The 12,385-nt window shown below is 42.3% G+C and overlaps 1 protein-coding gene across 4 annotated transcripts in view; it reads left to right on the plus strand.

The window, feature by feature from the left end:
• The window catches only part of khdrbs2 (KH domain containing, RNA binding, signal transduction associated 2), a 393,514-nt gene that overhangs the window by 286,268 nt on the left and 94,861 nt on the right, over positions 1-12,385 (plus strand). For all 4 annotated transcript variants that reach the window (XR_008723423.1, XR_008723424.1, XM_055635050.1 and 1 more), the window contains exon 7: positions 4,892-4,974. Coding sequence is in view for 2 of the 4 variants with exons in the window: in XM_055635050.1 (XP_055491025.1) it covers positions 4,892-4,974 (83 nt within the window). In the remaining 2 variants the exon portion in view is untranslated. The remainder of the gene's footprint in view (positions 1-4,891; positions 4,975-12,385) is intronic.

Here is a 12,385-nt window from a genome sequence, read left to right on the forward strand (position 1 = left end):
GGATGTTTCCACTAGTGGGAGCGTACATGACCAGAGGCCACAACCTCAGAATAAAAGGACGTACCTTGACAAAGGAGATGAGGAATAATTTCTTTAGGCAGATGTATGTGGAATTCATTGCCACAGACAGCTGTCGAGGACACCAATGGATATTTTTAAGTTGAAGATTGACAGATCCTTGATTCGTAAGGGTGTCAGAGGTCATGAGGAGAAGGCAGGAGAATGGGGTTGAGAAGGAAGATAATCAGCCAATGTTTGAATGGCGGAGTAGGCCTGATGGGCCAAATGGCCTAATTCTGCTACTAGAACTTACAAACTCAAAATTGTTGCATGTCCCGGCTGCCGTCAATGTTTGGGCTGAAAATGTTCAGTGTTTTCTGCGCTATATTGCCACAGTATTTCATTTTAAAATAAATCTTCGTAATGGAGTCAAACCCTCTGGATTTTGAAGAACAAAGAAATGTCAATATGGCACATTCAGCGGGTACTTTTAAAAGGTTGAACTTTTTTTTTAAATATTTCATCAAAAACTGCTGCGTCTGTTAAAACATCTTCTAGTGAATACAAGAAGGACACCGGGGAGACTCAAACATACCATTTTTACTTTGTTATTGTTTATTGCTGTTTCCCTGGTGCTGTGTTCTATTCAGTGACGGATACTAATCTCAGTCAAAACGTTTTATTAATTTATTAAAATTTGAAAATAACCAGTAATAACTTTAGTTACATATGCCATGAAGAAGCATCTATATTCACATTCATAGCTGCAACACTCTTTAAATGAGATCACTTTTTTATACATACAGTACGTTTTTGCTACTGTCTGTTAAAGTTATCAACTAAATCAAATTATTATAAAGAAACAATAGCAGGGATTCCATGAAATGAAGAACTTGCAATGGCACTGGACCATTCAGGACATTCCAAGTTGCTATCATCCCAGGAACCTTGGATCTGAGTAGTTTCTGTCACGAGGTAGATGGTGTGACCCTTGGGCACATCCTTGAATATTTTTCTCTCTCCTCCTGGGAATTTCTTCCTGGGACAGAGATCGGGACAGAGTATCTGCTTCAGAATCTGGGTAAAGTGATAGGTCAAGTTCAAGTGAGTTTATTGTCATGTGTCCCTGTATAGGACAATGAAATTCTTGCTTTGCTTCAGCACACAGAACATAGTAGGCATTTACTACAAAACAGATCAGTGTGTCCATATACCGTAATATAAATATATACACACATGAATAAATAAACTGATCAAGTGCAAATAACAGATAATTGGTTATTAATAATCAGAGTTTTGTCCGAGCCAGGTTTAATAGCCTGATGGCTGTGGGGAAGTAGCTATTCCTGAACCTGGTTGTTGCAGTCTTCAGGCTCCTGTACCTTCTACCTGAAGGTAGCAGGGAGATGGGTGTGTGGCCAGGGTGGTGTGGGTCTTTGATGATACTGCCAGCCTTTTTGAGGCTGTTTGAGAGATACAGCGTAGAAACAGGCCCTTCGGCCCACCGAGTCCACGCCGACCTGTACACTAGTCATATCCTACGTACTTGGGACAATTTACAGAAAACAATTAACCAACAAACCCGCACATCTTTGGAATGTGGGAGGAGAATGGAGCACCTGGAGAAAACCCATGCAGTCACAGGGAAAACATACAAACCCCGTACAGACAGCACCCGTAGTCGGGATTGAACCCTGGTCTCTGGAACTGTAAGGCATCAACTCTACCGCTGCGCCACTGTGCCACCCAAAATCAAAGGGGGCTTAAAGAGCACCAATAGACATATCTCCAGTGGTTAGCACCAAGCATATGATACATCAATCAAAAAGCATAAACCTGCAGATGATGAAAATCTAGAGCAGAAACAAAGTTAATATTTTACATCAGAATTGATGAAAAGTCATAGATCTGAAATGTTACAATGTTTCTGCCTCCACGGATGCTGACTGAATTGGTGAGTACTCCAGAATTTTCTGCTTTCTATGTCAGAGTAGAAAACTATGTTAGAGTATCCCATCCTGTTACAACCTAGACCGTTGAGCATTGTCGATAATTAGGTATCATCAACATCAATTAAATAAATATTGAAGGAAGAGTGCAATCGACTGAACGCACGATGTAACTTGTTTAGAGATCTGGGCTGGAGATGAATTTCTTGCCAAAAATGTTATCAACAGTCTGAAACATTATGGAGGAGTGCGAGAAGAAGATTTATTGAAAAGTGAATATGAATCGTACTTTTTCCTGTTTCATGGGGCTTTTCAGCCTCACTTCCCATCCAGAAGGTCCATGATCCAGGCTGAGGGAGTGTAAGAGCTGTCATTTCTCAGAGAGAAGTTAAACCCAGGTCTAGTTTGCTCTCAGGTTTGCATAACTCGGAGCACTGCCCATAAAAAGATCGGGACGATCTCTTTAATATCTTGACCTGTATTTAGTTCTTAACCTTCGAAATGTAAACTGATTGTCTAATCAACATAAGTTAGTCGCAAAATGCCGGAGTAACTCAACGGGACAGGCAGCATCTCTGGAGAGAAGGAATGGGTGACGTTTCGGGTCGAGACCTTTTTTCAGACTCTTATCAACTCTGATCAACATCGCAACTTAGACATAGTTGGCCAAATGGCCTGTTCCTGTGCTGTACTTTTCTGTCACACAGCTGCTTGTGAGGACAGACAGGCTACCAACCCCTTCACTCCCTACATCACAACAATGCTTAGTCTTCAGAAATACTTCAACATTGACAAAGGAATTTTGGGCCATGCGGCAGAAGGGGCCATCGGGACCTGGCCATGCCCCGGCAGCAGGCCTACCTCGGCTGCCATGAAACCCGCATTGGAGGGAAGTCCCCAAGCCCGGCCCCTGCTTGTCCCTGAGAACCGGAGAGGAGGATGGAGGGAGTCAAATGTATTTTACCTCTTACTTTTACCGCATTTACCCAGCTGTTTCCTAATTTGAGGAAGCACATTCTTGCTATTGAGGGAATGCAGCGTAGGTTCACCAGGTTAATTCCCGGGACGGCGGGACTGACATATGATGAAAGAATGGATCACCTGGGCTTATATTCACTGGAATTTAGGATGAGAGGGGGTCTTATAGACACATATAAAATTCTTAAGGGATTGGACAGGCTAGATGCAGGAAAAATGTTCCCCATGTTTGGGAAGTCCAGAACCAGGGGTCACAGTTTAAGAAAAGGGGTAGGCCATTTTAGACTGAGAAATTCTCTGTGGAATTCTCTGCCACAGAAGGTAGTGGATGCCAATTCGCTGGATGTTTTCAAGAGAGAGTTCGATATAGCTCTAAGGGCTAACGGAATCGTGGGATATGGGGAGAAGGCAGGTACAGGGCACTGATTCTGAATGATCAGCCATGATCATATTGAATGGCGGTGCTGGCTTGAAGGGCCGAAAGACTTACTCTTGTATCTACTTTCTATGTTTTGAAAAAGGAAAATAGTCTTTAATCTATGCAAGAAAGATATGCTCAGAAAAGTGAATAAGTGGGTTGTCTCTCTTATCCAATAATCAGTAATTTGATTCATTTGAGAACAATACCTAATTATATACTATCCATGGTCAGAGTGAGTATGCCATTAATGTTGCTTAATGTAAATACATTAATGTATATACCATCTCCTAATGTTGCTTTAATTTTTCTCTCCTATTATTTTTCAAAGCAAGTATCAAACTGTACGTGACTAATATAGCCACATCAGCTGCATTTGTTGCACAGTCTGTAGAGATTCTCAGAGTAACTATTGCTGAGTTCCAAGTCGGCTGTGTCAGCGGATGCTAGATTATAGGAACTGTATGTGGGGTCTGGGGTCTTACCTTCCGCGCCCTCAAAGTTGGCTGCGGGAGGCAACCCCGGATCACAAAGGCTGACTGGTGACCAGGTGAGGTGAGGGACGACGGTTCGCTGAGCGATCCACATTGAGGCAACGGCAGCAACGGGCCTCTATGGCCAGCTGTAGATTGGTCTCAGTAGGCTGTTTCTATCCATTTTGTACTTAATCTGGGATTGTATTTACGTATGGTAATAATTTACTGAACTATGCAAAAAAAAAGAATCCCACTGTTCCTCGGTACATGTGATAATGAAGAAGCACTGAACCGTTGGTAGCACCTTGAGTACATGAAGGGCAGTGAATACATTCCTTTTTGTCTATCTGTATTTCTTCCTTTCATATATTTGGACTCACTGTGAAGGAAGTGGGATTGCTTCATGAATGGTTCCTGGAAAATCTTTCAATAAGTGAAAATTCATAAAGGGTAAAAATGCCTTATGGGTTTTTTGAATCGACATATTTCATTAAGTGGATAATGGTGTGCAATTAGCAAAAAAATAGATTTCTAACTCAATGACCTCTACCCCAAAGGGCAAAGATGTTATCATGAAAACTTATATATTGCACATTCATAAATTGAGAATCACCGTGGCAATATCACAGCAAGGCATTCACTCCCACACCATATCATAAGACAGGCGCAGAATTAGGCCATTCAGTCCATTGAGCCTGCTCCATTATTGGATCATGGCTGATCTATTATCCCTCTGAACCACATTCTCCTGTAATCTTTGATACCATTACTAATCAAGAACTTGTCAATCTTCGCTTTAAAAATATGCAATAACAGCTCCTCCACAGCTGTCTGTGGCAATGAATCCCACAGATTCATCTCCCTCTGGCTAAAGAAATTCCTCCTCATCTGCATTCCCCATATCACCAGCTTCTTCCAATTTTATTTGTATAAAGGACATATTAATTCCTGCTGTGTTTAGAATTGAGCCAATAATCTTTCCGCCCGTGAAGTGAGAATGGAGCAAGCATCTTGTGACTACCATGTTGATGACAATATTTTGATGAGTTTATGTATTGCTCTCCCTCCAGGGTTATGATGATGGCTATGGAGGAGATTATGATGACCAAAGCTATGATACCTATGATAACAGTTATGCAAGTCAAGTGGAGAGGTGAGTAAAATAAATGGCCAATAGTTCCAACTGAGTTTGATTGCACTATGCATTATGTCTCAAAGTTAAGGCGTTTAAAACTGAATAGAACAAATCACAACTTAAATTGTGCAAAATCCCTATTAACTATGTTCAAGTTCAAGTTTAAGTGAGTTTATTGTCATGTGTCCCTGATACGACAATGAAATTGTTGCTTTGCTTCAGCACACAGAACATAGTAGGCATTTACTACAAAACAGATCAGTGTGTCCATATACCATAATATAAATATATACACACAATATACCGTAATATAAATATACACACACGTAGAAGGTCAAGTTGGGACAATGACATAGAAACAGATGGAGGCCATTCAGCCCATCCACCATCTTTTGCCATTGACTATATAATTGCTGATCTGCACCATGCATCCATACTAGTTGCATCCATCAGGACAAAAAATAACATAACATATAACATATAACAATTACAGCACAGAAACAGGCCATCTCGGCCCTACAAGTCCGTGCCGAACAATTATTTTCCCTTAGTCCCACCTGCCTGCACTCATACCATAACCCTCCATTCCCTTCTCATCCATATGCCTATCCAAATTATTTTGAAATTATACCAACGAACCTGCCTCCACCACTTCCACTAGAAGCTCATTCCACACCGCTACCACTCTCTGAGTAATGAAGTTCCCCCTCATGTTACCCCTAAACTTCTGTCCCTTAATTCTGAAGTCATGTCCTCTTGTTTGTATCTTCCCTATTCTCAAAGGGAAAAGCTTGTCCACATTAACTCTGTCTATCCCTCTCATCATTTTAAAGACCTCTATCAAGCCCCCCCTTAACTTTCTGCGCTCCAGAGAATAAAGACCTAGAGGGAACTAGAGGGAAACAGAGTTTGAAAAACATGCTGAAGGAATTGAGCTGGTCAGGTAGCATCTGTGAGGAAATTGGACTAGACATTTCTCTACCCTAGTTGTCTGGTTTGGGTCGGTATCCATCTTCAGTCTGTCCATTATCCTCACAGGTGCTGCCTGACACACTTTGTTTAACCAGCAGACTCTTGTGTCTCCATTGGGAAGAAAATGTCAATTAATTAATGATAAGTTAAAATAGAAGTTGAAGAACAAATAAAACCTAATGAGAATTAAGTCATGTTAAAAAAAAAAGCCAAACAAACCTTGAGTCAATGTAATAATGACATTACTAGGAAGGGAACAGTGTGTTTGGGAACAAAGAGTCACCGAACAGAGCCATGGGGTTTTTTTGGCAAAGCAGGGTGAAAACAAGAAAAATAAAATATATAATCCTAAAACTTGAGGGCTATTAGCAATGGTTTCAGTAAATAATTGCTTTTTCACAGAAAGTGGTAATCGTCTTATCTTTGAGTTTAAGTTGTAATTCAAACATTATACTTACAACAGGATCAGGCAGAGATTAGAGTGATGCTGGCCAAGTGCAGGCAGATGGGATTAGTTTAGATTGGAGTCATGGTCAGCACACATAAGGTGGGCCCAAGGGCTTGTTCCTGTACTGTGCTGTTCCTTGTTGTTTTTTAAGCAGATTAAAGATTATTGATTGCTGGATGTGTGGGTGTGAAGGAGCGGTAGTGGAGGAGTCCTTGCTGTCGCTTTGTGTAGGAAGGAACTGCAGATGCTGGTTTACACCAAAGGTAGACACAAAATGCTGGGGTAACTCAGCGGGTCTGGCAACATCGCCGGAGAAAATGAATAGGTGACGTTTCGGGTCGAGACCCTTCTTATTCTGGATTCCAGATTCTGGTTCTGGAAAACCTTGAGGTGCTCATAGCAGAAAACCAGTGCAATTTCTAAGTGGTGAGAGATTGGGTAGTAACAATGTTCAAAGATATCTTGGTGCTCTTATACACAAGTCACTGAAAGCCAACTTGTTGATGCAGAAAATAATTAAGAAGGCAAATGGAATGTTGGTCTTTATTCGTAGTGGGTTTGAGTACAGGAGGAAGGATTTTCTAGCTGAAACATTGGTTCTAATTATCTTTTTCCTGACCTGTTGAATGTTTCCAGCATTTTCTGCTTTTATTTCAGATTTCCATCATCTGCAGTGTTTAGATTTTCAGTAAAAATGACAGGGAAAAGATATGGAAACTAGGGGAAAAAAAGAAATAGAACATCATGTTCAGTTTTAGACTCCTTACCAAAGAATGGATATACTTGCCATAGAGGGTGTGAGGTTGTACAGCACATATTGTCTAAACTGCTTCGAAGGGTGGGGGGGGGGCAAGTATGAGGAAAGATTGAATAGACTATAGATCTGTATTGTCGAGACTTTAGAAGAAATACTGTAGAGGAGGTTCATTGAAACGTAAGGGATGCAACATGTTGGAGACAGGTAGGGTGTTTCTCTTGGCTAGGAGTCCAGACTCAGGAGCACATTGGAGAAATAGGGGTTGGCCACTTAGGACAGAAATGAAATGAAATGTCTTCACTCAGTAGGTGTTGAGTCTTTGCACTTCCCTACCCTGGCATGTCTCTGAAGACTTAGACATTAGACAATAGGTGCAGGAGTAGGCCATTCGGCCCTTCGAGCCAGCACCGCCATTCAATGTGATCATGGCTGATCATCCCCAATCAGTACCCCGTTCCTGCCTTCTCCCCATATCCCCTGACTCCGCTATATTTAAGAGCCCTATCTAGCTCTTTCTTGAAAGTTATCCAGAGAACCGGCATCAACTAAGTCTGAGGCAGAGAATTCCACAGACTTAGTTGTTCAATTCATTCAATTATAGAGATCGCTAGATTTTGGGATATCGGGGAAATCAAGGGATATGGGGTTAGTGGAGAACAATGCTCTGAGAAAGATGATCAGTCATGATCCAGATGAACAGCAGAGCCAGTTCAAAGAGTCAGATGGCTAAAGGGCCTGTCCCACTTGCCGATTTTTTTGGCGACTGCCGGCGTCATATCAGTGGTCCGAAAAGATTTTGAACGTTTAAAAACCCAGCGGCGACAAAAAAAATGTTGCGACACTTGAAAAAAAAACGCGCGTCATACGTCATCTCGCCGCATCACGTCGCGTGACCTGATACGTCAGTGAATGATGCCGGCAGTTGCCGAGAAATTGCCGGCAAGTGGGACAGGCCCTTTACTCCTGCTCTTGGTTCTCATGTACCAATAGAAGACCAGTGAACATTAATCTACCAGTCCTGATACCCCCCCCCCCCCCCAGCAAAAGGGGGAGATGGGGTGTGAATAGGATGGGGGTGCGGGGGCAAAGTGGGGGAATGTTACTTAAATTACTGTTCAAAGCTCACCCTGAAAATGTTGTGCAGTTTAACACGAGATACTTCCGAACTAAGGCTGGGGTTAAGTGGAGGAAGGAACTGAAGATGCTGGTTTACACCGAAGATAGACACAAAATGCCCAAGAAGCATTTTGTTGCTATTTTCAGCCCGATGTTAGTTATGCAAAGAATGTGAGATATTGCAAAGATTCACCTTGCTCCTGTTATTTCAAAGTCACCACTTAAATCTATCCTTTTCAATTTCCCTTTTTAAACTAATTCCCAATAAATTTCTTGTGCTTTTCACATCATAATTCAAATCATTGGATAACTCATAAACATTAGCACAAGAATGAGTTTGAATTTACCAACACGAATCTGTATTAGTATAACTCCTTCCCCAATAATATGTATACCATTGACCTTAATGCAACATCACAGAAAATTTGTATTTTGCTGAGGCCCAAATACTGTTATGTAACAAAAACAATTTACTGGCAGCATTTTATTAAGGAAAGAGTGCAATTTTTATGTACCTGATATATTTAATTATAGTTTGATGGAAATGTATAAATGAATCAATTGAACATATGTGTCTGGTTTAATGATAAAAACAGAGTGACATGATTAAGCTTGATTGCACCCAAATGTGATAACATTTTCTAAACATTTCAAGACCATTAATTCTTATTCAAAGTGAAGGCAGCCACAATAACTGGAAGCAATCTGAAGTGGTGAAGTGAGATCTATTTCAAAGCCTTGCGAGGGAAATGCAAATTCAAAATAACTATTAGATGGTTGTGGTGAAAAAGTATTTGCATGCCTGGGCTTTTTGTGAGATTGGCTGTGCTGTAAATGAACCACACATTGGTCAGAATGAGGAACTGTCTGAGGGCAAGGGAATAAATGACAGCGAGAGAAAGCAGATGAGGGAAATAGAGTGAGAGGGTGAAAGGAAGTCCGAATAGCACATTACACCAGATGGGCTGAATAGAAACATAGAAATTAGGTGCAGGAGTAGGCCATTCGGCCCTTCGAGCCTGCACCGCCATTCAATATGATCATGGCTGATCATCCAACTCAGTATCCCGTATCTGCCTTCTCTCCATACCCCCTGATCCCCTTAGCCACAAGGGCCACATCTAACTCCCTCTTAAATATAGCCAATGAACTGGCCTCAACTACCCTCTGTGGCAGAGAGTTCCAGAGATTCACCACTCTCTGCGTGAAAAAAGTTCTTCTCATCTCGGTTTTAAAAGATTTCCCCTTTATCCTTAAGCTGTGACCCCTTGTCCTGGACTTCCCTAACATCGGGAACAATCTTCCTGCATCTAGCCTGTCCAACCCCTTAAGAATTTTGTAAGTTTCTATAAGATCCCCTCTCAATCTTCTAAATTCTAGAGAGTATAAACCAAGTCTATCCAGTCTTTCTTCATAAGACAGTCCTGACATCCTAGGAATCAGTCTGGTGAACCGTCTCTGCACTCCCTCTATGGCAATAATGTCCTTCCTCAGATTTGGAGACCAAAACTGTACGCAATACTCCAGGTGCGGTCTCACCAAGACCCTGTACAACTGCAGTAGAACCTCTCTGCTCCTATACTCAAATCCTTTTGCAATGAAAGCTAACATACCATTCGCTTTCTTTACTGCCTGCTGCACCTGCATGCCTACCTTCAATGACTGGTGTACCATGACACCCAGGTCTCGCTGCATCTCCCCCTTTCCCAATCGGCCACCATTTAGATAATAGTCTGCTTTCCTGTTTTTGCCACCAAAATGGATAACCTCACATTTATCCACATTATACTGCATCTGCCAAACATTTGCCCACTCACCCAGCCTATCCAAGTCACCCTGCAGTCTCCCAGCATCCTCCTCACAGCTAACACTGCCCCCCAGCTTAGTGTCATCCGCAAACTTGGAGATATTGCCTTCAATTCCCTCATCCAGATCATTAATATATATTGTAAATAGCTGGGGTCCCAGTACTGAGCCTTGGGGTACCCCACTAGTCACTGCCTGCCATTGTGAAAATGACCCGTTTACTCCTACTCTTTGCTTCCTGTTTGCCAGCCAGTTCTCTATCCACATCAATACTGAACCCCCAATGCCTTGTGCTTTAAGTTTGTATACTAATCTCTTATGTGGGACCTTGTCGAAAGCCTTCTGGAAGTCCAGATACACCACATCCACTGGTTCTCCCCTATCCACGCTACTAGTTACATCCTCGAAAAATTCTATAAGATTCGTCAGACATGATTTACCTTTCGTAAATCCATGCTGACTTTGGCCAATGATTTCACCACTTTCCAAATGTGCTGCTATCCCATCTTTAATAACTGACTAGCAGTTTCCCCACTACCGATGTTAGACTAACTGGTCTGTAATTCCCCATTTTCTCTCTCCCTCCCTTCTTAAAAAGTGGGGTTACGTTTGCTACCCGCCAATCTTCAGGAAATACTCCAGAATCTAAAGAGTTTTGAAAGATTATTACTGATGCATCCACTATTTCTGGAGCTACTTCCTTAAGTACTCTGGGATGCAGCCTATCTGGCCCTGGGGATTTATCGGCCTTTAATCCATTCAATTTACCCAACACCACTTCCCGGCTAACCTGGATTTCACTCAATTCCTCCAACTCCTTTGACCCGCGGTCCCCTGCTATTTCCGGCAAATTATTTATGTCTTCCTTAGTGAAGACGGAACCAAAGTAGTTATTCAATTGGTCCGCCATATCCTTGTTCCCCATGATCAACTCACCTGTTTCTGACTGCAAGGGACCTACATTTGTTTTAACTAATCTCTTTCTTTTCACATATCTATAAAAACTTTTGCAGTCAGTTTTTATGTTCCCTGCCAGTTTTCTTTCATAATCTATTTTTCCTTTCCTAATTAAGCCCTTTGTCCTCCTCTGCTGGTCTTTGAATTTCTCCCAGTCCTCCGGTATGCTGCTTTTTCTGGCTAATTTGTACGCATCATCCTTCGCTTTGATACTATCCCTGATTTCCCTTGTTATCCATGGATGTACTACCTTCCCTGATTTATTCTTTTGCCAAACTGGGATGAACAATTTTTGTAGTTCATCCATGCAGTCTTTAAATGTCTTCCATTGCATATCCACCGTCAACCCTTTTAGAATTAATTGCCAGTCAATCTTGGCCAATTCACGTCTCATACCCTCAAAGTTACCTTTCTTTAAGTTCAGAACCATTGTTTCTGAATTAACAATGTCACCCTCCATCCTAATGAAGAACTCAACCATATTATGGTCACTCTTGCCCAAGGGGGCACGTACAACAAGATTGCTAACTAACCCTTCCTCATTACTCAATACCCAGTCTAAAATAGCCTGCTCTCTCGTTGGTTCCTCTAAATGTTGATTTAGATAACTATCCCGCATACATTCCAAGAAATCCTCTTCCTCAGCACCCCTGCCAATTTGATTCACCCAATCTATATGTAGATTGAAGTCACCCATTATAACCGTTTTGCGTTTGTCGCTTTGGCCTGCTTTGTGCTGTAGATTTAATTTAAGAGGCATATAAGAGGCTTTTGGATAGGCACATGATAGGCCGCCTGGGTCAAGACGAGATGGAGAGACGTGGAAGTCAGTGGAACCATCTAGGCTACACCATTACATCAATGACCCCATGGACGTCCCTGGCCAGGACCTGCCCCGAAAACAGTGGACAACCCTCAACCGCTTGAGGACAGGCATCAGACGCTATGGAGTAGCGATGAAGAGGTGGGGCCTCGTGGACAGTGAGCGCCTCCTGCGAGTGTGGGGACCCAACACAGACAGTGGAGCACAGAGTCACCAGTTGCCCCAAACACCGGCCACCGAATGGTGAACGAGGTCTGATTGACCTGGACGATGACACGTTGGCCTAGCTCGCATCAACGGAGCTGCAGGTCTAGAAGACACACGACAGAAGAAGAAGATGATATGCAGGGAATGGAGAGTTAAGGATCATGTGCAGGCAGATGAGATTAGTTTAACCTGGCATCGTGTTTGCACAGATACTGTGGGCTGAAGGGCCTGTTGTGTGCTGCACTGTTCTCTGTTCTGTGAGAGCTGGCCTCTTATGTCTTGAGGCCTTAACTTAGAAACATAGAAATTAGGTGCAGGAGTAGGCCATTCGGCCCTTCGAGCC

Source organism: Leucoraja erinacea, chromosome 5 (genome assembly GCF_028641065.1).
Source record: "Leucoraja erinacea ecotype New England chromosome 5, Leri_hhj_1, whole genome shotgun sequence".
Taxonomy (NCBI): Eukaryota; Metazoa; Chordata; class Chondrichthyes; order Rajiformes; family Rajidae; genus Leucoraja; species Leucoraja erinaceus.